A 25735-nucleotide genomic window follows, 5' to 3' on the forward strand; every position below is an offset into this window, starting at 1 on the left:
TAGCACGCATAGCAAAAATCTACTTATAATTGAACCTAACTGTCTTTAAGATTTATAGCATGATTTTAAATGTCCGGCACACTACAAGGATAGTTTCCTTAAATGAGTTTGACACCCATGTGTTAAAGTGTTCGAGACCATCTGAATTCCAAACTGTTTTCAAACCTTTCATTGTTATCGGTCATTATTCGATATCTTGACCACAATGGATAAATTAAATATTGCGCCATCCTTACCAGGTCTCTTCTGCTTGTTACTGGGGAGTTTCTTAACTGAGCTTCCGTGACTAAGGCGTCGGACGGGATTGGTCAGCCATTTCCGGAGCGTGTTTCCAGAGCGTTTCGGTCCTGGCGAGTTGGATTGCAGTGTGCTGAGGGATGACTGCGGCTGGAGGTTTGCCACGGATTCAGTCTTCCCATCAGAGCCGCTGACAGGATAGTTTTCTGTAGAAGAAAAACAAAAAAACATGAAGGCTGGCATAGTACTTGAAATAGAATTGGATATTAAATGTTCCAATGAAACATTGTATGAATCCTTTGGTGAACCAAAGGTGAACCGCAGAACTAAAATCATACAAGAGTTGGTTTGATCCAAAAAGTTCCTATTTCCGAGGTTATATTCTTATGGAAAATTCAAATTCATTCCTGAAGTAGTCTTGATTTGAGCATTGTTTTTGTATTTTATCGTAGAAATGATCTTTCTTTTCTTTTTTTTTCTCCTTCCTCACAGATTTTTAATCTAAATACAAAAACCAGAGTTGGCATTCATTGGATTAATAATCCAAATTTGAGGATACCAGTATGCTGTATCTTTTTCATTGGTAAGTAAAGTTGTTTACATTTATTTATTATCAAAGTACTGTAATTGTGAAAGCAAATATTTCCATAAACATTAACTTGGTACAATTGCCTGTATGAACTGAACTAGCTCAATGTAACCACTAGATTTGCATAATTATCATTCAAACAGTAACACAATATGACGAGATGACACCCAGATTTAATCACTGTTGCTTGGTCACACTTTTAAAAACCAGTTGACATTCATCTGAGGAAATAGGATGTAGACAAACAGAGGAAAAAAACATCTTTGTCCTGCAGAGTGTGTGCTTGTGAGTGTGTGTGTGTGTGCGTGCATATGTGTATGCTGGTGTGTATGTGTGTGTGTCTGTTTGCAGTCATGTGTCAGTAGTGCGGTGGATCAGCTGCACTCATACACACAGCTGGAAGCAAAGAGCTGTGGCTGTGCGTAAGTAAGTGTGTCTTGGACAGGAAATGAAAGTTCAAGGGTCAGAGGGATTCTCCTGAGGTGTTTTTTGTGGAACAATATTTTTTTTCCCTTAAAACCTTCATATATTTCACTTCTATGTATGTTTTGTCCTCATCAGATTGCTGTCTGCAGTAACAGTTGTGCGCGCATTAAAACCACTGTCAGAGGAATCAAGTGGTGATCAAGTAGATAAATGGAGCACAAAATATTTGAAAGGGCCCGTACATTCATGTAGAATACGGTCATGTCAGGGTGTGTCAATGCTTACCCTCATGTCTTAGGAAAATTCTGAATGTTTTGTCAAGAACATTTTGATTTTATCAGGAAAAATACAGATCATCAGAAACAGTTCCCGTAACAGAGTAACTTCAACTCAGATTCCCTTCCAATATTAGTGTTGCATTTATGTATATTAAATATTATTAATACGGTATTATAAATATTATAAACAAATAATAATTATTATTTATCTATGATACCTTTGGAATCTTTTAGGTTCTCTCTCTCTCTCTCTCTCTCTCTCTCATTTGCATACCCTACCTCAGCGGTCAACGCTTTAAATTTGTGTGCGCCTATATATATATATATATATATATATATATATATATATATATATATATATAAATGTTCTTCTATGTATGTAATATCAACAGCGGCCAGAAGCAGCGCCAAAAAAACAAAGATCAAGCACAAACGTATGAACTGTCAAACTAAATCATTTCCAAAACATTTCGGGTGCAGCTCATGCGGCCCGGTACCAATTGATCCACGGACCGGTGATGGGGGGACCGCTGCCCTACCTAACTTTCACACACGACAACAACCAAGCCTGAGCTGAACATTTTTTTTCCCTTGAAAATTGGCTCCAAGTTGTGCCACGGCTTGAATCACACTTAAATGTGGCGCATGCTTTACCACTTATGTCCTCAGCTAGCAGATCAAATCACTGTGTTTGATCCAGGTTCTAAATTTTCAGTCATCTTTTATTTGACAAATATGGAAAGAGCACGTGAAAGTAGCACAATTTATGGCTAACAAACAAGCTAATCGAGAAGCAATAGCTAATTGGCCTGTTGCTAGGTGGCAAGACAAAGTGCAGGAACAAGGCAGGCTGTGTAATAGTTTTGTCCTGGCCTTTCATAAAGCTAAGTATGCACGTCCCATGTCTTACCGTTCTGAGGATATTTGTTTGTTTAATGAATCTGCTTGGACCCACTATTGGGGCTGTGTATGATTCTCATGAAGGAGATTGTTTAGGTTGTCACTTAACAGATGAAGGACAATTTACCGCTGAGTTCCTTGGACTATTAAATGGATTCTGAATGGACTGCGCAAACTATAACCAATCAACCATCATCCAATGAACCTTTTTATGACACAGGCTTGAATAATGCACGTCGCTGTGTGCAGACAGTGCGCTTAATGTGTGAGCGACATGGAGAATGACATTGAGGAAGACTTAATGAAAGATATATATATATATATATATATATATATATATATATATATACACACACACACACACACACACACACACACACACACACAGTGCACATAATTTTTCATGGAATTGCCATACATCCAACCTTATTCATATGGCGCTTTCACAAAAGCTACAGCTATAACAAAGCGCTTTTCAAAATGTTACTTTGAAAAACATTTAAGAATATTACATACAATGCAGTTCTAAACACTATATGGTCATCCTTACTCTTCTGAGGCATCACAGAAAGCCAAAGAAAGAGAAAAATGCTTAATCTTTAAGTTTTCCTGATAAATGATCAAACACAAACACATGCACACAGACACATACACACACACACCCTTAAATTTACTCTTACACTTCACTAGTTACTCCTTTAAGTGCTGTTGTGCAAATGCAGTGTCATGTGACTTGTGCATTTTCAGCAAAAGCCATCTTAGCTCTTGAATGTCCTTGACAGTTGCTTGACAACACAAAACACGTACGCATGCACTCACGTACATGAGGCTGACTGATAACATTCCACTCCCCAAGTATGCAAGTGAGTAGAATGCAAACCTCCTCGAAGGCCAAAAACCAAAACCAAATAGTAGACCTCTGAATGCCAAATACTTCCGCATTTAGTGTTGGGACAAGAACATAGTCAACTGAAGATAGTGGGTCGAGTCCTTTATTTAAAAGTGATAGACTGTTTTATGCCTCTGTACAGTAGGTAATTGCAAATTTGTTTAACAGTTCACTTTTTGATGCCTATATCTATGAACTGAGATGAATACAATTATAACATATTATTATCCTCAGAAGGGATAAACAATAAAAGAATAAAACAATTTTGAGGGGAGAGTTTGAAAAGCTAGAGGCATAACCTGCCACTAAAAGTCAGGTGAATCGGAACAATGAGATCACTGTTGCGAGCCAACACAAAAAACAGAGCGTAGACTGCCGCTGTGGCCGTCACTCAATCTCTTTGAACAGAACAGCCCTCTTGTCTTGCACCGGCCCGCTTTATATCAGCCTCACAGCAAGCCCCGACACACACAATCTGGTTCATTCTGTAATTATACCACACACACACACCTCGACCCCCCCTTCACATCTGTGAATAGCTTCATTGACATCACACACACACAGATCATCTCTCTGCTCTTTGCCAGGCAGATACAGTACAGTAGTTAAGCCACTGACTTTGCTTTACAAACAAAATCACCAGCACTGCCCTTAACTAGTAAATTACTTACATTAATCTAGCACGAATCTCATGTCGTCCTGTAGATTGGCATGTACTGTACATTTTTTGTAGATCAAACCACTTTTAAAAATTATTTGTCCGTATTGAGATCAAGTCATGTGCAAGTCTTCTTGAGCAGAATTTGGACCCAGACATGGAGGTGGACAAGCAGAAAATCTTTTATCCAAAAATTGAAAAAAGAAAACAAAACAGCAAACCATATCACAGCACCAGTCACAGTGTGGCCTCAAAAAAAATCCACGAAGACTCGCTAAACTGGGACGCTTGATGCTTGCACTTGTAATGTATGCTAGTGATGGCAAGGCAGCTTTACCCACACATCAGCTCATTAAATATAGCTTCCACTCTTCTTCGAGGACTTGTTTAATGAGCTTTTACTTCCACATCAAGCTTATCTAGGCATGCTTAATCGGCATTGCTTTTTGCTCTAGGAGAGAAAGGGAACTGCTTCCACAACATTGGAAACATTATAATCATATAAACAATAAAAAAATCATAAGAATGGAGTGGTCTAGTCCAACCTCAATTCTTCAGGTGAATGCTGACCAGTCCAGGTGGTACCACACTTCTCACCATAAGTCAGCTGTGTCCGAACTAGCCTTTATGGAATGAATTGACAGTCCATCCTCTGAATGACTATGTGGGTACCTGAATTTTTTTTAAAGTGAAAAGTATTCATACTTTACACATTTAAGACAAGTATTACTGTAGTACACATGTTTATCTTAAATGATTAAACCTCATACAGTAACTGTAGCACTGTTATCTCTTCTCTTTTGCGTGTCTTGGCTGAACGTAGTCGGGATCACTGTGAACTGCAATTGCCCTACGAGTAGGCGCTCAGACGTCTAACTAAAGTGAAGCAAGTAGCTGAGCAAACATGACTAAAAAGCAGAGTTTAGACTTAAAATTCCATTCAATTAATTACAAAAGGTAAGAGGTTCCTAATGGTTTCTTTCCTCTTTCCCAATCTCTTTCAGCCACATGTGTGTGATTGACTCAGAGAACTTCCTCCACAATGAAGACCATTGAGGCCCTCATTGGTCGATGGTTGCGCCGGAAGCCAATCACGTGTTTTGTAGGCGTGCCCGCATCTTGTAGGAGTGCTCCTTGAGCTGAGTGACAGATTGTCTGGCCAGTCAGGTGTGAACAAGACTATTTTTTTTTTTTGGTCATTGCTGAGGAAGTTCTCCATGTCAATCACTCGTGAGCATCTGAAAGAGATCGGGAAACAGGAAAGAAAGCTTTGGTATCCTCTTACCTTTTGTAATAAATTGTAGTTTCAAGTGTAAACTCTGCTTTTTTAGTCATGTTTGGTCAGCTACTTACTTCACTCTAGTTAGAGGCCCGAGCGCCTACTCATAGGGCAAGTGCGGCTCACCGTTGTCTCAACGACGCACAGTTGTCTCCACTCATCAGAGGTCGAACTACTGCAGTACACATGCCAGCATGTCTCTGCTAAGTAGTTTTTTGTTTTTGTTTTATTTTATTCATTAAAAAAATTCTGTGATGCACAGAGGGCACAATAGGGGAGGTGCGAAGTAGCGAAGGATTGCTGTATATAGATTCTTATATACAAGACTTTTATTTTTCTTTTATGGTTGGAACCCAAACTATTGTGTTGAAGGGCTGGGCGATATGACCTAAAAATACAATCTCGACTTTGTTCAATCATTCTGGACGATTCCAATTTTAATCAAAGTGATAATCCAAAACAGACATTTATTTAACGAAGGTTTGATATCTACCAGCGCGAAACAGCAGTCTTTTTGGTGTATGAACGTATGAATAAATGTGAGCTTTTGTCAAGTGCACCATATGGTACGGAGCGCTCTAAAAAGCCACTGTACAGCTAGTCATTATTGTCATGCAAACATTCAAGTTTATGCTTGCGTTCCAAGAATGCCAAAGGAGCTATGTCAGGAATGTCACTATCAGGATTAGTGTCATCTTTGCAGTTATTTCAATTAAATAGGAGGAGGCTTAAAAGCAGTCCGCATTTAAAAAGGCTATACGTACCGGGCCTAAATTGAGATTTGAAATCTCTCGAAATATCTTACCTGTGAGGCAGATCTGCAAATTTACTACACTTTTGTATTGCCATTTAAATGTAAGTATTAACATGAAATACTATAATAAAAGAGAAATGCTTATACATAAAGCTGTATAAGTTTCCTTTGGTGCGATAGGTTAGAAAGTTATCCTTCAAGACTCCTACAAGCACATATTTCTTCAGCAATGCAAATTCCATAGGGTGATTGTAATTTTGAAATTCCCCTATTTTATGTGACTGAGGTTACTGGTAACTTCTTTGATGACATCATATTGGGATGTATTCTTACAGACAAGCAATTTACGGTATTAAATGAGTCATTAAAATCACCAACAAGAAAACGGGAAGTCTTTTCTTATTGCTGACTTGCGCAAACAGAGATTTTTGTTATGTGATTCCTGGTAGTAAACACTTTTTTATTCTACTGTGGCCACTCCCCTAATGAGATGACACACAGCTATACTGTAATTTACTGTATGTAAGGTCTCTGTTCCAGTAATATGTTTTATGGTACTGGGATAGTTTCAGTAGTTTCCATGTCATGTTGATGACCTCTCATCACATAGCCACAAACTACTGCTAGCTTGGCTGTATGCAACGAGTACAACTGGTTTGGCCACATACAGTAGCAATCCTGCACAGTCACAATACAACATGGAGCAGTCACAGGCCAAAGTCCGCCATGAACAGTGCACACAAGTCCACAAAGTTAACGTTTAGCTGGCATGATAAACATTGCACATACCTGAGCTGGTTTAATTGAAAAATAAAAAAAATCAAAGAATCAGACTGAGGGGGTTAGCTTTCATATCCAAAGTATGGCAATGTGAAATGGAAATTGAAACAGCAAACCAGCAGACTAAGCTACTGCAAGCATACAACTATAGCTGGTAGAAAAGAGCGATACATCTTTTATACCGAGTTGTCCATTCATCCATCCTGATAGTACACAGAGAAAACCCACGCTGACACGAGCAGAACATGCTAACTATACACAGGTAATCCGGAAGTGGAATCGAACCTGCAACCTCTGAAACTGTGAAGCATACATGCTAATCACTTTTTCATCATGCCACCCTAACTCCAGTTATACATATTTAAATGTTTTTTGTCCTTTTTAGGCAATGTATGGCAGCCTTATTCCTATAGCACATTTCATCTACAAGTCCACGCAATGAAACGCTGTATCATACAAATGTAACAATCTCTGCCACACACTCAGCACCTCCATTTCCAGTATCCTTTGCCTGACATTGAAGCGGGTACCAAAGAATTTGATTAGAAGATTTATTTCAATAATTTATTTCAAAAGTGAAACCAGTATATTAAATTAGTTCACCACAAACACAGCAAAATAGTTCATACACAATATTAATTATGAGTGTAAGTAATGAGATTAGAGCTTTTTATTTTTTTAGAAGTGTGACGAGACATACAGGACAATACGCTGCATGTCAAGCCACTGTGTCATTGTAAAAGCCAAACGTTGACAGTCTGCCAATGCTTCAAAATAAACTATACTTATGGTATAGTATTATGATTCATGTTGTGCTTATAGAATATGAATTAAGCAGAAAAATCCACATTTATATCCATCTCAGGTGGCAACCAATCATGTCTCAGCTTGAAAATGTCACATGACTAAACGCCTAAAACAGGTGAGCTATGATTGATTACTTGAGCCTTGAGCAACTGTAATGCTTTCAGTTAACTATAAGTATCAAAATGACGGCTCCCTGAGATGGATTAAAAACAGGTGTATTTTGGTATCATATTGCAGAATTGCAAGATTAATCAAAACCATGTTAATTAATTGTTAATCAAGACCATGTTGAGATCGATGGGATTGCAAAGAGCATGTTATGGTCAAGATAATTTTGGTGTTGACTTCCCCTTTAAGATAGAAAAGAAAGTCACACACACGTTCTAGGTGAAAGCACTTCACCCTACAATTATCCTTATGAGAACCAATATATTTATAGAGCAAGATGAAGGCAAGGCATCAAACATGAAGAGGGCCCACTACACAGATATCGCTGTCATGGTTATTACTGTAGTTTTTGTTTAATCATTGACACATTAAGACACACAAGGGCTTAAACACCAAAAAAAACACAATGTTTGGCTCACCTGTACAACAGCAACAGCAACGGTCCAAAATCCAGCTACAGCAATACCAGCCTCGCTTCATTTCATACACGCGTACGCACACACCCCCACACATACACGCACACAAGTACTACATTACACACCGCTGTCTTTCAGAAAGACACATGCATATTTTACAACAAGTTCAGGCAGACGGACTGAGTGAACTGAGATTGCAAGAGTCGTAGTGTAAAGAGAAGGAGGGAGGGGGCGGTGAGGAGGAGGAAGAGGAGGAAGAGGAGGAGCACTACTTAGGACTCCCTCCCTTAAAATGCAGAAATATACTTTCATTTTCACCCACCCTTCATCTATGCTTAAAGTCTATTTAAAGTGAAAACAAACTTTTAAAAAACAATTTATATTTGACACATCACCTAGAAGAGAGGTATTAAGAACTCTGCCCAATTTGAAATTCGATGGCCCAGTGAATGGCATGTCCACCTCACAGTTTAGGGGACCAGAGTTAAATCCAGCTGCCTCCGGCCTTCCTGTGTGGAGTTTGCATGTTCTTACTGAGCCCGCTCTCTTCAGGCACTCCGGCTTCCTCGCACACTCCAAAACCATGCGTGGCACGTGAATTTTAGATACTAAATAGTCCTTAAGTGTGATTGGGTGCGTGAATGATTGTTCGTCTCTGTGTGCCCTGCAATTGGCTGGCAACCAGTTCAGGGTGTCCCCGCCTACTGCCTGAAGCAAGCTGGGATAGGCACCAGCAAGTCTGAGACTCTTGTGAGGATAAGCGGATATAGAAAATGGATGGATGGATGGATGGAAGAAAATAATTGCACACAAAGTGAGGCTCCAAACTCGTTAAAACAAAAAAAAAAAAAGCCGTTCCCAGATTCAGGTCCAGATAAACTAGTGGTCTAGTGAGTGGACAGTGACCAGTCCAGGTTACACCCTCACTATCTTCCAAAGGGAAAGAAGAGTTACATTTTGAATTCTGAATATAAACAGTCAGCTAAATGAATTAATAAGAAAATCAATGTTTCTGCCAAGACAAAGCTGCAGCTTGTGAACTGTGGTTCATCTGCATTGAATTAGCTCTCCATTGTCTAGGTTATAGTCTACGTTTATAAATGTGCTTTTCTGGTAGTTACTCTTTAAATGAGTAACAAATGAAATAATGATTTTTTTTTTCTTAATGAAAAACCTAATACGAACAATAAGCATGTCAATAAATGACTGCTTACCTAAAATATTAAAACAACAATGACAGCCTCATTTGTTGTGAAGTGAAACATGTAAAAACTACGGCTGTTCAGGGATTAAAAATGTTTATTTGTTTCTTTTGCTATACTTATTGACAAAAACATTTTCTTGTGTTATTTTTTATTTTTTTTGCAAATGCCACTGTACTCTTTGCCAGTGACTAATATTAGGAATGAAAACTTTTGATGAACTGTCAAACAAAGGGAACATTAAAAACAGACAAAATCATTGAATAAATTAACAATAAAATCTGTGGGTACTACTTTTAAGTTGAGAAGTTGCCAATATTTACAATAACTCACCAAGCAACTGTGAATATGAAACAGGCAAAACAGATTAAAATGTAAAGCAATACCTAATTGATATTACTATAAATGGTAAGAGCAAATTCTCTTTCTGAGGCTGATTTGTATACTCACACTGCAAAGGGTCAATTTTAAGAAAGTAAAAATAGGCGTATAATAAGAGATGTGCTCAAATTTTTTGGTCAAAAAATATATATCATATGTAGCAAAAGAATCGGTTAAAGATAAAAAAAAATGGTTATTTCAAGATATTAAATCCAGCACTTTTTATTAACTCGTTCAGTTTGGGAGAATTTTAAGAATTTCTGACTGGCTTTTGAACTCAAATCGTTCTTAAAAACATTAAGAAAAAAGTCTTGGGAGGAAAAATAGTTTGACCTGATTGTCAGATTTTTTTTTTGCTTAAAACAAAAAAATGTGCCTAATTTTTAAGTATCTTTGTCTTGTATTTGGTAAGGCACTTTTTGCAGTGCTTTCTTAAGGGCAAATTTCTTGGTGTGACTCCAAAGAAGTGTGTGAACGTTCAAATTATCCAAACTCTCTAAGTCACAGGTGTCAAACTCAAGGCCCGGGGACCAGATCCGGCCCGCCATATCATTTCAATCGGCCCGCGAAACGCCCATTCCAATTCAAGTTTCCGGTCAATATATCACATTTGTAAGTCAATTTGAAATTGAAGATTTTACTGGCCTGACATGTCAAAACAAAGTAAATGCGTGACAAACACAGTTGAAATTGATATGACTTCACAGTCTTAGCAGCCCTCTGACAGAAACTATCACTACAATGTGGCCCCCCCATGACAAAAATGAGTTTGACACCCCTGATCTAAGTGCACAGAAAGGGCATAGGGGGGCTTCTTTCGGTTTGTGCACTTACATGTTGCAACAGCAAGTCATTCCCATTTTTATTGAAAGTAATAAAGTCTTTAAAAAAGTCCTATATTATATTTAAAACTGTTACATCCTAATAAAGATTAAATTAAAACTTCAACTTCTCATGTAAAGCGTAGGTAAATCACTCGATGTAGGGAGAAACCAATTAAAACTTTGCCTGAGGCCCCACATTGGCTACGGCACACTCATCATCACACACTCAAGTCATGAGACACATCATGAACAAAACAGACACACACATCCACGCGCGCACACATGCACAAACACACACACTTTGCCATTAATTAGCATATTTCTAGGGTTAGTTACAGTGCGAACATGTTGGTTTAAAAATGAAAAGTTAATCACTGTATCAGGACAATTAAGTATATGGTCTTCATCGGACAATTATTTTTTGTTCGCGTTAAAATTTTGTTTGCATGCGCTTGGTAAGCACACTTCATCGACGTTCATCACTGTGACTGGAACTGTACCACCGTTGGCAGTGTTTCTCAAATAGTGGGCCCCCCTGGGGGCATGCGAAGCGATGCCATGAGGGGGCATGGATGACCCCGGGGGAAAGAGAAAAGGATTTGTTTTTGCCATGAGAAATGTAATTGTGATAAAATAAGAACTGGCTCCTTTTTTTTGCCAGGCACTTTGATGCACTTGGGATTTTTTTTTTTTGCTTACACAAATATTTAACCTGTATAAATGCTGTAAAAAAAGTCATTAACAGTTTTAGGTACACTTATACAAAGTTTATAGATAATAGTCTTAGTTATGGTCAGGATGGTGGTGGTGGGGAGGGGGGTGTTTGCTTTCCTAGAGGGGTTTTGCAAAATATAAATGAGAAGCACTTGAGTACAGGGACGAATTGTGACCATTGGACAGACAGTGAGCAAAAATCTATGGCTGCAGCATGAGTCACCCATGCTTGCAATGTCGACACGATTCTAAGTAGCTCAAAACAATATGATGTTTTCTTCCAAGTGGCGCAAGACTTAAAACAGCTTCCAGACAATGAGGAAAGGTGCTTAGGTCAGTGGAAAAAAATGAGCACAGGCCTGATTTGACAGAGAACGCCCATATTTCAATAGTTACTCCACCCACAAATTGTAATTGGTGAGAAGGTGTTCAAAAGATAAAATGAAACGAAGGGGAGAATGGGTGCAGCCAAAGGAGCACACAGCTGTGCACCATTTTTGACCAATTCACAAGGTGATCATAGTCGACAAATGCGAATAAAACAAGTTAAATGAAAATTGGGGGGGGGGGGGGGGGGGGGGGGGACATTTTATGATCATGAAATAAAATAAAAACGAGAGTGATTACAAATAGAAAACTAAGTGAAACTACATTTTTACATTCATGAAACTAACCCAAACTACAGTACAGCTACAGCGAAAATGTCGTTTTAGTTGATTAATTTCATACATGAACTTTTAGGGTTAATTTAAAATACAGTGCTCAGAATTGCTTCTAGTCAAACATCGTAGTTCACTCTACTTTATTGCACAGTATGTTTTGTCACCTGATATTTGTAATCTTGCACTCACCAAATATTAATTAATTTTAAAAATATAAACACTAAAAGTAACATATATATTTAACCTCAATATTTGAGGGAAAAAAGGGGCATAATTTTTGAAGCGTTTATAATGGTGGCAAATGAAATTCTTGAGTACTTTTTTGCACGACAAAAATAAAGAATGCGGTAATGTCCTAACGCTAACAACAGAGGTCAGTAGAGATACGGTTACCTGGAAGTTATTTAAAGAAGGAAAAAATTAAGTAAGGTTGTACGCACAAGAACAAACACGCGCGCGCGCACTCATTGTAAGGACAAAAGTATTGGGACCTCGCTAATTCAAGTAATTTAAGACAATTTTATGGGACCAGTGTGGTGAAGGTCTATTTTGTGTATAAAACACTGTTCATCAAGGAATACTACGCTACTTTGTTTCCGAATTTTTGTTTTTTGTGGTCAATGTGTCCCTAATACTATTTCATAATGTTAACAACTAGTATATCCATAGTATATCCATATTTTCTAATCCATTATTAATATTCTATCATTAAATTACATCATATTGACACTTGCACAGCTTCTCAAACAAATGCAAAACACATATCAATGTGGAGTTGACACAAGCTTGGTATTTGTTTGCTGAGGGTGTGAAAATATGTTCGTATGAAAATTAAGTCTGAAAAGACTTTAACAGACCTGAGGGGTTTACTAATACTTGCCGTCAAGGAAACAGGACATTAATTTTATCTTTTGCTGTTGTTAATTTTGCTTTACAGTGTCTTAACTTGAGATAAATATTTGTGGCACTATTCTCCTTCGACACACACATATATCAAAGACATATTAAAAACAATGATAAATAAAGACATAGTTTTATTGCTTTTGTATTTTTAAATTAAGAGATTACCTTATTTTGTATGACAAATATAAACGTGATAAACGTGAGACATATCTGTGACACACTGTATTAGGGCTGCACAATTAATCACATTTTAATCGCAATCACGATATTGGCTGCCATGATTAATTAACCTTATCTTCGGCGATATTACAATTTAAAAAGCTGGCTACGTACATATCAAATCAAGCACTTTCAGACATCCTACCACCAGGGGGCAAACGCAAGGTTAAGACTTCATTAAGCTTAAGAAATAGCAAGCGAGCAAATTCTGAAAGAAGTGTGGCAGCATGCCTTTTTATGCTTGCCGCGCGTCAAATGACGTCATTTTGGCAACCACGGCCCTCTGCGCGGAGTCCGCGCGGACCAGATTTTCCACAACGCCCATATTCTGGAGTTTTTTTCGTGTGGACAAAGTATTGCTTAAGGAAGTTCACCCTGACAAACACTTTTATGATTCGGCTGTAAAGTACTACAGTGACCTAAATACTGTAAACAACTCCTGGTGAGCACGCACGTTGTAGAGAGATGAGGAGTCTGTTGAAAAAAAAAGCTTGGAACAATTTCGATTGTTTGAATCTACTAGGATTCTCTATTTCTGTTATGGAGCAGTGGTGTTGTATGCTGTAGACTCTATTTACTGGCAGAATATTGGCTGACTGCGGGGGAAAGCCGCACCAAATTTAAAGTGCTGCAAAACGTGTCCCAGCGAGATTCTGCGCCTCTGGTTTACTCACTCAGAGAATGAAATATTGGCTGCTAAGTCCATACTCGCTTCGAGTGATTCTGGTACTTTTAGCAGCCCACCATCAGCACCAGAGTCAAATAGCATTGAGTTTCTCACCTGATTCCAAATACCAGTATATATCGTGCTAGCTGTCAAATGAGACCTGTTAGACATGGCTTCTAAAATTGCAAGTGGCAGTCAAGGAAGAAGTAAGAGGATGATGACAATAGAAACGAAGCAGGAGATAATAAAAAAATATGAAGGAGGCGCATGCATAGTTAACCTTGCTAGTGAGTATGGCCGTAACCACTCGGCAATCGGTACAACTCTCAAGAACAAGGAAGCTATTAAAGCATGCAAGTCTTCTAAGGGCATGACTTTCCTTGCCAGGGGACGGGCCTCGGTCAACAACAAAATGGAGAGGCTTCTTCTATTATGGATTAAAGACAAGGAAATCGCCGGCGATATGTTCTCGTTTAAAAAAAGTTCTCGTTTAAGAAAAAAATAAAATAAATTCTGCAGGTTGGTCTCTGCTCCCCTCCGCCACCAGCTCAAGTCACGTCACCCCAAAGGTAAATGTCATTTTTCCTTTGTATATTTATGTTATTTAATTTAACTGTACAGTAGATTATGTTACTAGTTTTTAATGTGTGTATAAAGTCGTGTTATTTTTACCTAAGGTTTTTGGACGCGTTGCACGCATTCACTAATTAACATAGGTTTGGATTGCCCGTCATACGGCCAATTCGAGTTACGAGCCTAGCCGCTGAACGGATTACAATTGTAACACTGGGGCCCACTGTACTTGGAAAGGAGCAGCTTTGTTTTGAGTGCTTATTGATGAATAGATCGGTTAGACTGTTACCTAATTTCCACGTTGCTTGTGACGAATCTGCAGCGAGGAAACAGAAAATATGTCAACAATCGGCCCACATCTGGAAACGGGGGTCAGTTAATCTGGGAGCCAGTTGAACTGTAATAGTTACTCCACCGTGTTTTCTGCCCTGTGCTTCTGTAAGTGGTGGACTCTGATTTTTGCTTTGTCATTGTATTGTGCACATGCCCTTGAATGGATAATTCAACACCTGCACTCAATTGACATTGGACAGGCACTAACAAGAGTCAATCAAGTTTGGCATGCTGACAAAACGGGGCTATCACAAGCATGGGTGGAACTACACTCCCTTTTTAAAAGGACAGGGGTTATGGGAAGAGAGCTGGAGGCCTGGTTGGTGCATGTTGCCTGGACTGGACGTGCGCCCTGAAGAAGGACTGCAGTGAGAGCTGGTGGTGAACACATCTAGAAGAGCAAATGGCAGAGGCCTTTGCTTATCCTTGGCCTGGCAGCAATGCTTTGAACGCCTGTCAACGCGAGTGGCAGATGCTGGACCTTCTGCCACATGGGAATGAGTTTCCCTGGCCAGATTTATACCACCCTTCCCAGTGGGCTGCCTGTTGTTTTCTCCTCTTGTCCCTCGACAGGTGAGCCTCATGTGCGACCTGGAATGGTGTACTCGCAGGAACCTCGTCGACCGCCGACTAAATGGAGCCTGTTTTTAGTTTGGACTTTTAATCTTTTAAGAGACATTTGCATGAGTTTTTATGAGTGATTTTTAGTATTTAGGATTGGTCAAACGGCGACCGACCAAAAAACTGTTTTAAGTGAACTCTTCCATTTGCTGTTGTTAAAGCACTGCTCTCCCTGGTGATGAACAAGGACCAAAAGGGCAGTTGAGAAGGGTAATTTCGCAGCATGGCTGTCACCCCACCCCACTTTGTGACACTTCAGTGCGGCAAAGAAATTCCAGGAGGTATGCCTTGCGGAAAATCTGGCCAGTGCGGACACCGGGTTAAGGGCCGTCATTGCCGAAAATACTTCATTTTGACTTTTGGACCCGTGCTTAACTCGCGGAACGCGCTAAGCATAAACCAGGCTGAGGCTCTTCGTGCAGGATTTTCTCGCTTGCTATTTCTTAAGCTTGATGAAGACTTAACCTTGCATTTGGCCCCTATGGTAGAATGACTAAAAGTGCTTGATTTGACGTGTACTCCAAAGCCAGCTTTTTAAACATTAATATCATCTTAATTATTCATGGCAGTCAATATCATGAGCGCAACTAAAATTCGATTAATTGTGCAGCCCTATTCAAGGTTTGTGCTGTTTTGTGTGTTTTGTGGTCCCTGTCTGTCAGTGTCTTGTTGGTTTAATCTGTCCACCTGTGCTCATCTGCCCATTTCCCTGTGTTACCCAATTAGATCCCAGCACAACATGTCTCTTGTCCAGGTGTTCCTTGTTGTCTTATCAATGTGACATTTCATTATTTAGTTGGCAGCATGTCATTCACTTGTTTTCGGGTCATTGTCATCACCCCATGAGTTACTTTCCTGTTCGAGTCTCGTATCTAAGTTTTCTGTGGTAATTTTATTTCTGGGTTATGTTTGTTACTTTGTATGCTGCATTTGACTTTGTGCACTTTTTATCTTCACCTTATTACAATTTTGCCTTCCATTATTTTGAATATAGTTCCACTGTCTATCACAAGGTGATAGACGGTGATAGACACCCAGCGCACGGGGTGCATTGTATTTCACCTCAACCTAGGTTTTGCTGAAACTTTATAAATGTCAAATTCTTCTTTTTATGCCTACAGAAAGTCTTAGTTTTACTACATAATCAACAGCCTCAAACACTGAGAGTTTGGGAGCATCAAGATTAGTTTACAGCTACCCCAGAGGCAACCAAAAAATTAAACAATGTTTTTATTATTTTGCTCTCACTGTGTTTAAATGTTTTTGTATTCATGTTCAAGAGATTTAAAAAAACTAAGTGGTGCCAATCCAGTCACCGTCGGTTAATGGGGAACTGAACCCCCGCAATAAGTGAAAAACTGTGTAGTAATGCCCCCCCCCCCCCCCCCCCCCACACACACACACACACACGCATGTGGATGTGGGTACTTGCACACACACACACACACACACGCATGTGGATGTGGGTACTTGAATTTTTTAAAATGTCTTGTCTTGTAGTAGCCGAGAGCTGAGCTTCCTCAGTCACACACGCTGTGACGGAGACATGAATGGAGCAACTGAGGAGCGTTGTAAATCTTTGACCGAAATTTCTTTTGTAATAAATTAGAATTACAAGTGTAACCTGTGAATGTTATCCTTTGTCAGCTACAAGCTTCACTTCATTAGACTTCCGGGTGACGCTAATTTAACCGCGGCTCTCCGTGTGACTACAAAGGTATGTGAAGGGATGACAGTACAGTTACTGTATAAGGTTTAATAATTTAATATTTAAGTAAATGTGTGTAATGCACTAGTTTGACGTTCGAGGAGTGCCCATGACAAGTGCGTTTCTAGTTAGGGTTAGTCTTTATGAATCACTGTATTAGAAAAACATGACTAGGGGGATTTCACTTCTTCGTACCTTTCCCTGAGTTAAAGAAGCAGTCCATTTCCACACTGGAGCGTGAGTGGGACACACACAGTGCCGAACTCGGTACCAGACCCTCCTGAGGTGGGCTGCGGTCGGTGGTGCGCACCAAACACCAACCAGGCCGCTCACTGGGCCTCTCCAGCAGCTCTACCGTCTGCCCTGAAGTGAACGAGACAGAGACAAATAAGCATCAGAAAACGTCTGAAAAGAATTTATAACTAAGTACATGTAAATTAACCCAGCGGCAAAGACGCTTACCGGTGCTGACGGATATTTCGCTGCTACATCCTGCCGTGAAATCCTGCAGGATCACTGTCAACTCGCACCCACCAGAGAGCTAAAGACGAAAAAAACAGGTTAGGAAAGGAGATGCCAACAGTACAATGAATCAAAAGATCATAGTGCGTCACAAAGCTGACCATTACAATCAACTTGCAATTGAGAGTTGACCTTCTGCCTACTGTAGGCTGATATCTGAAAATATAGTGGTCATGTCGGGATTCACATAGCTCAGAAAGTGAGGGGCTGAGGCAAATGCAATGCCCTTTCAAAATGTGCTTTAGTGAAAGGTGTACTGTCTTTCATTCATACAACCAGCTGTGATTCAAATGTCACTACAGTGATCCCTCCTAATTCGCGGTTAATGGAGGGTGTCAACCGCCCGCGAAGTCTGAAACCCGCGAAGTAGGGTATCAGTTCCATGATTTCTATGTACGCCCCAATATAGTCGCAGTAACAAACAATCCTTTTTTTTTGTATTTTTTTACGTATTTTATTTCCTTTCTCCTTTTATTTAACATTACATTATCGTTATTAACATTATTGTATATTCATTACATAAATAATATTACTTAGTTTGTTAAAAAATTGTTCTCAGGTCTGGTTATCTGCCCCAAGACTCCGGTGAAAGAGTACGCTAGTCATCACATTGAACTTCACATTTATTTTGGCTCATGTATGGTGTATCATGTAGTATCTGTTGAATAATAAATCAACAACAATGTTTAAGTCAGTCAACTAACATATAAACACTTGCCGAACTTTAATCTATGCATTTACTGTATTTTTAGCCGACATTAGCGGGTTAGCAAAAACTAACAACAACTACCAACTACTGTATAAAGTGCAACCTCTAACACAACATATAAACAGAATAAACACCCATCGCTAACTAAACATAGGCAGTAGCGTGCGTTATCAACATAAATGATGATAAACTATAAATATGAGCTTACGTTGTCTAAATATGAGCTTACGTTGTCATTCACTACATCACTGTAACGAGCTGAATGACTCAGAGAACGTAAAACAGGAAACGGATTGTAACGCGACCTGACAAATTAAAAGCATACATTTCAAAATAAGATAACAAATGTCAGAAACTAACGCTTGAAGAATTCTTAACATAGTTATAAACTAATATTACCTAGTTGATTGCTGAACACAGTACTGTATAATGTACTTGCTTTTTTCATTTTTTCCATTTTATCACATTTTTTAATTTTTTTTTTTTTTTTTTTTTAATAGTTTTAATTTTTCCTGGAAAAACCCACGAAGTACTGAGACCGCGATATCTGAGACCGCGAAGTAGGAGGGATCACTGTACATCATATCTGAAATACTTGGACGACACAGCCATTGGACTTCTCTCAGATATGCAATCCACCCTGGGCTATCATAACACAGCTACCCACTCCAAGAAATATTCAATACTTGGGAATAACTTTGGATAAGACACTGATCTTTGATCAGCACACCAGACATTCAAGAAAAGAAGCCAACAAAGACTGTCAGTCATCCAAAAACTCAAAGGATTTTACATCACACCCCATCTCCTGCTGTTACACTATATAGCACCATCTAATCCTTCCTTCTGTACTGTTCGACATGCTTTTACCACCGTGCTTTCATCACGGATCCAAACCACAGGTGTCAAACTCCAGGCCCAGGGGCAAGATCTGGCTCGTCACATCATTTTATGTGGCCCACAAAATGCTAATTATGATTCAAGTTTCTGACTAAAATACTAAATTTGCAAGTTGTCTTTAACCATAAATAATTTTTGGAAAACAACAAGCTGTTTTTTTTTTTTTTTACAAATCCCCTTTTTGAAGAGGTTTTTTTTTTTTTTTTTTTACTGGGCTCTGATTTCAATTCTAGGTAAATGTTTAAAAATCATACTGAACTTAAAATTTCTTTGACGTTAGTCATAATGGTCCTCTAATAGAAACGATAACCACAATGCTGCCATAAACCGTGATAGCAATGAGTTTGACACCTCTGCCACACGTGTCAAGCACAAGGCCCGAGGGCCAGATGCATCCCGCCACCTCATTTTAAGTGGCCCGAAAATGCAAATGATGACTTAGTTTTTGGCTTGAAAACCAAATTTGCATTTTTTATTTATGTATTTTTTTTGTGAAACAACATGATCATACTTAAGATCCATTTGACCACAGTTGTAACGGCCCTCCAGGAGAAATGATAACTACAGTGTGACCCACGATAAAAATGATCGAACTAGTCTAAATGCACCCGGATCACAACCATAGCTTCCAAAATGGTTGGTCTCTCCATGCCAAATCTAGCAAATGCCATAATTCAAGACATCAGCCGTCCACTCCACCAATATTTCATTCCACTACCCTTAGGATGCAGCTACAGATACAAGTACACTCAAGTTCTTGTTAATCTGCTGCCGCTTTTGTACTGTCTTTGTCGTGTGGGGTCTTTTGTTATCAATTGTTGTTTTTGTTTTCTTTATTATGTCCGCACTGCCAGCGAAAATGAATTTCCCTACGGGAACCAATAAATAAATAGATGAATAAATCTACCTACCTACCTGCCTATCTATTTATCGTGTAATAACATAAAGCTAACTTAGCGCAAAGACAAAGCTTAATTGGTGTGAAGTTTCCACAAGTCCCACTCACATTTGCCCTTTACTGTCGCTTATTTAGTTCACCCAGAACATGGTAATGTTCATGAACTTGTTCACCTAGCTTACTTTTTGGGCCTTGAGTTGTTTTGTTTTTACTGCACAATTAATACCTACAGTACACAGGGCTCAGCTAACTATCGGAGCTCACCTTAAACGTCACATGACCAGAAAACAGGGTATTTCGTAGGTTTGTCATTTTCATTTGACGTGTGGCAACATGTGTTATTAAAGCTAATAATTATAGATACAAAAAAGTACATTATAGACAAAATATTAATATTTTACTGCTAAAGTTGGCTAAATATGCAAAGTTTGTCCCATTAGAATGCAAAACTCATCATGAGTTCAATGAGCTCATTTAAAACTGACCACCAAAGTAATAATAAAACAATATTTTGTCTGTTGAGTGAATAAATAAATACATAAAACAATGGCTGATAATGGTTGCTAAATTTTCTGTACAAGTTTGACATTTCTTACTGCACACTCTACTAGTGATCAGTGTGACTTACTGATCCATTTTGTGATTTGCTCAAATAGCTTCATTTCTAGTCTATGGACTGTATCTCTACCAGCTGCTTTGCATTTCTGACATTTTATGACCCGGATGTGGGGGTAAATTGGCTACAACTACCTATGTTCATGCTGATGAAAGTGTCACCTTAAGGCCCCAAGTCATGATTAGCATCAGTGTTGACACAGGAAATGAGTCCTCCCTGTTCAAGCAACTCAGCCAAACAAACATGTGCTTCTTAAAAGCCTTGCGGTGTCTTTGGAGTTGTTGCACAGTCACATATGGTACACACAAGCTTAAAGAGCAGGCCAACTGTCTCACTGCAAACGAGATGCCAAAGCAGGTTTGCTTTTCAGAGATCATGAACAAAAACAGTAAGGATGAAGATAATTTGCCGCTTTAAAATTTTTAGATCGAGTGAGTGTATTGTATGTGCGCTTCGTAATGTGCACAAACAGGTGCTCTTTACTGGGCTTAAGGTTGCATAGCAACAGCCAGCCTGGCTAGTCCACAGCTGCAGGTTACTTTATACCTGACCACATCTACACAAAGCAGGTGTCTTGACTTGCATGCTCTTAAATGCTAAATATCAAAACCAAATTTACAATGTAGAAGATTTTTTCTGTGCTTTTTGAGATTTTGATCTATTTTTATTTGCTTTGGATTACGAGCCCAAATGGGAATTACGGTGTGAGTGAGGTTCAGATAGGATGTTATGTTGACTGAAGTGGACAAATGGGGAAAAAAAAAGTGCTGGAGAGTTGGCAATACACCTATAGTCAAACACACTCATAAAATTCAAACACACATAATGAGTGGATCAGACACTCTCAAACTTTTTACACCAACAAAAATAGATACTCTAACTAGAAATACCACGAGGATGTCCAACACTAATCTACAGCAGTGTGATAGGTTTATGATTGTAAGTCATAGTCATCATTCATGTCATTGTAGAAAAATTGTACTAAAAGGTTAAATACAACTGAACTAGACTTGGGTAGTGATTAAGTAGCATTAGTGAGCCAGAAAAAAAGCTATCACTACAGTGGATCACGCGACTTGACTTCATCACTTACTAACTCACTAGGTCATACCTTAATAAAGGAACAACAACATGTGAATGTGTGAATCGACTTAATTGCACCTATAAAACCAATTTATTTCTTTACATTCTTTTTTGGTATTTCTTTTTAATGTTCTTACATTTATATTCTGAATACAGTGGACCCCCAGTTTACAACATCCCTGCCTTACATTTTTTTTTCACCTTACAATGTGAACCGCGACAGTTTTTTTGTCCCCTCTTTTTGCCATTTCTTTCATCTTTCGACATATCCAACATGATGGTCTGTGTGCGTGCATGACCGCCATGTTGGATGTGTCCGCGCTCATACGTTTATACACGCATCACATCTTAAGTCACTACAATGCTTGTCTACTGGTCAGCGCCATGGTCAAAATGGCATGCTAAAGTCCTTGAGTGCTTAAAATAACGTGTTTATTGTGCATTTTACTGCTTAATTCAAACTTTAATTCATTAGCCAGTCCCAAGCCTGCTAGTGATGTTAAAGAGAGGTAAGAAGATGATTTGTAGCTGGAGATAATCAAGAATAATGAAGAAAGCTAAGCTAGCCAAGCCTAGCCTAGGCAAGGCTACCCTCACTAGGGCCATAACAAGCTGGTCACGTCACTCAAAGGTAAATAAAAACTTTATATATATTTTTATTTATGATATTTAACTGTATACATGTATATTTTATGTATGTAGCACTTCCTATATACTATTTTGATACAAATTTTGAATATGTATATAGAATAACATTCTTTTAACCCGGGGTTTTACACGCATTAGCTATTTAACATGGGTGCCATCCATACGGCGAATTTGCGCTACGATCCCAACCGCGTAACGAATTAATCTCATAAACCGGGGGCCCACTGTAGTGCTATTTTTGTTGTCAAAAACTGTAACATAAATACACTGTGCATTTTTTGGGGGTGTCTGGAATAGATTAATGGCATTTTAATTATTTTGTGAATTATGGGACCACTGGTTAGCCGCATAGTTGCTAGGCTGGCAAAAGTGAGCCATGTGCTTCATCACAGTGGCGCTCCATCCAGTTCTAAAGAGAGCTTTTATTAACCCTTGACGTGAAAGGACTTTTGACGGTAACCCAACCGATGAGTATTATCGATGTCAATTGACGTTGACAGTTTTTTTTTTTTTTTTTTTTTAATGGGCAGCTCTAATTTGATCATTAAGCTGGGAAATTTAAAAAAATAATTATTGTCAGTGAGAATGTTGTGACTTGTCAAAACAGGTATTTTTTTAAAGGTTGTAATTAAAAGGTAAGGCCCCTGCAAACATGTTGTAAATTGTGAAAATGTGTCCTAAGCTGGTTCTGCTAGCTCATGATAAAAACATTGATGAAGAATTGATGACATGTAAGTGGACATCACAATGTAGTAAAAAGCACAAAGTCTAGAAAAGGCACATCTGATTACTTTTGGTCATCATTAGTTTTATATTCTTTGACATAGAGTAGATAAGGACGGCACTTAAGTGCAGTTTATGTTTACTCTCAGATTTGTTTGCATTACCATTGACTGTGACTTCTGACTTTCTAACTCAAATTTTCACATACTTTGTTTACATGAACTTTGTGAAGATGTCGTAGGGCACACCTAAAAGATACCAAGTCAAAGTAAGTTAACAACACTAACTGAAGGTCCAGACAAAAGAAATAGCTTTCATATTCTTTTAGGGTTCATTTACCTTCATTTTAAAATATGCCTTAAAACTATGAGGCCTGAAAATGTGTTTTTATTTTAAAATACAGTAATACTGCAATTACCTGTGTATTATTTTTCAGAATCATTCAGAGGCCTGAAAATGTATAAATATGTTTTAATTTTAAAATACAGTAATACTGCAATTACCAGTGTATTATTTTTCAGAATCATTCACAACTAATTAACATTCAAGAATGATCATCTTTTCTTTCTCCCAGCTTCAAGTCTGATCAAACACTCGTGTTTGTTGTCGGTGGGCGTTTCTTTTTATTATCTGTCATGTGATTGCACACAACAGGAAACACACGTGCATGCACCACCAGCTTGTGAGGGTCATATGCTTCAAGGGTACAGCGTGACGACGGCAAAGTGAATGAAATTGCTTGAGGAACAATCACACGATTGAATTTATTTGTTGCGCTTGTGGCTCTCTGGACAGTAAAGCCTTTGAATTAACACCACACATGTTTATGTTGTTTCCTGATGTATTGAGTTTGCTGCTAACTGAGTTTTTGTTTATCAGCAAAAGTAACATGAATGAGCTCTTCGTGACACACTGGAGGGGGATTTCCGAAAAGTTTGGGACGCTCCGTGTTTACAGTGCCAACCATGACGTGTTTTTCCCACCATGACCTCACAGTGCGGGACAGCCCACATTGCCCATTGCCACAGCCGCCGTTAGACAGTCACGTTACCAGATGTGGTGTGGCATGAATCCCGTTTGCACCCCTCAAGTATCACATTAATGCTGACAGAGCAAATCATTCACTTCGTTTGAGTTTACTGCGAGGAGAAAAAAAAAAAACCCTTAACTCAGCAAGCTTAATGTGGAAGAGGAAAAGGTGGAAGCCACATTGTGAGCTGCACTCCTTATTTACTTAAATACTAAACTGGCCATGTTCGCTTCCCAAAAAATGTTTTTATACTTTGTCGAGCGTGCAAGATGTACATTAAGGCACTAAATATGATTTTTTTTTAAAAACATTTTCACAAAAACTAGTTCCTATATGACATTACAAATATTGGCATGTTATCGGAATTTATTTAAAATTGCAGATGATACCAACAAAATATTAGGAAACAGTGTATTTTATCATAATTTGCCAGTAATAAGTGACCTTTCCATGTTATTTTCCATCAATTCATTTTTTTAGCAACTTATCCCCTATATATATATATATATATATATATATATATATATATATATATATATATATATATATATATATATATATATATATAGTGACTGCACATGCTGTGTAACCTTGAATCATCACCAATAGCAGGTATGAGGTAATGAGGTATGTTTTATTTATCTATTTTGGATGTTTGACCATAAAGTATCGATCAATAAACATCTTAAAGTGCACCTTCACTCATGCAGCGGTGCATCTGGAGATCATTGGTTGTTATACTTGTGATTCAAAGTGTCTCTGTATTGAGTGCATGCATGTTTATTGAGATTTTATCCGAACATTGTTTATGGATGTATATTTCAAAATGTCAAAAATTTCCCAAAGACTATACATGCACATTTAGCACACTCCACTCAATGAAGTGCATTGTATCTGACTATTTATTGCTTCACTCATTTATTGCTGTAAGAAAGATTGCAAACCCAAAGCAAAAGTGACTAGATGCTCAGATTTCACTCAGGACGTCTTGCAGCGGCTGTGGCTAATGGCCCGCTTCCTGTCTCCATGCCTGTCCTGCCAACCGCGTGCACACACACCCTGTTTAACCATTAATCTTCCCCTCAATCACACACACGCACACATAAATGCAAGACGCAGTCCCAGCAGACGTGCTTTTATGACTGGCTAAGTGAATGTCAACAATTCGCTATGATCCACATTAGTCTATGTAATCAATGATTGAACTTGAAAAAAAAAATCCTTAAAACGTTCCCCCTGTAGCGCTTCTAGGCTCAACTTTCAAAAGTTTCTTTATTTTTTTTTTACTCCTTCTGTTGCTGCAAAAACACAGTAGAAAAACTACAACTCATACACAGCATATGATAATATACTCGGATCATCATATAAAAGACTGAAACATTTTAAAAACGTGTTTGGTACACCAAATTTTACATTTTTTCGCCACAAACTATATCAAGTGAGCTTCCCAAAATTTCCCAAATCTATCAATGACTTTTTGCCACTTCCAGTCCAAGAAGTGCAATGCGGTCAGATATATATTGCCTAGACGTTATGGTCTAACCTGAGAATAAAAGTTGCCCCGGCGCACGTACTCACTCTGCTGCTCTCTTTGAACAATTTAAACGTCATCCACTTA

The 25735-nt window shown here is 38.6% G+C and overlaps 1 protein-coding gene across 1 annotated transcript in view; it reads right to left on the reverse strand.

The window, feature by feature from the left end:
* LOC148424129 (kalirin-like) overlaps positions 1 to 25735 on the reverse strand; it is a 155631-nt gene that overhangs the window by 35292 nt on the left and 94604 nt on the right. Inside the window, exons 39-41 of the mRNA XM_088415368.1 lie at positions 17451 to 17529; positions 17184 to 17351; positions 237 to 443 (exon numbers count right to left, since the gene is read on the reverse strand). Of these exons, the coding sequence (XP_088271494.1) occupies positions 237 to 443; positions 17184 to 17351; positions 17451 to 17529 (454 nt within the window). The remainder of the gene's footprint in view (positions 1 to 236; positions 444 to 17183; positions 17352 to 17450; positions 17530 to 25735) is intronic.

This window comes from Hippichthys cyanospilos, chromosome 5 (assembly GCF_059441005.1).
Source record: "Hippichthys cyanospilos isolate Australia breed blue-spotted pipefish chromosome 5, RoL_Hcya_1.0, whole genome shotgun sequence".
Lineage (NCBI taxonomy): Eukaryota > Metazoa > Chordata > Actinopteri > Syngnathiformes > Syngnathidae > Hippichthys > Hippichthys cyanospilos.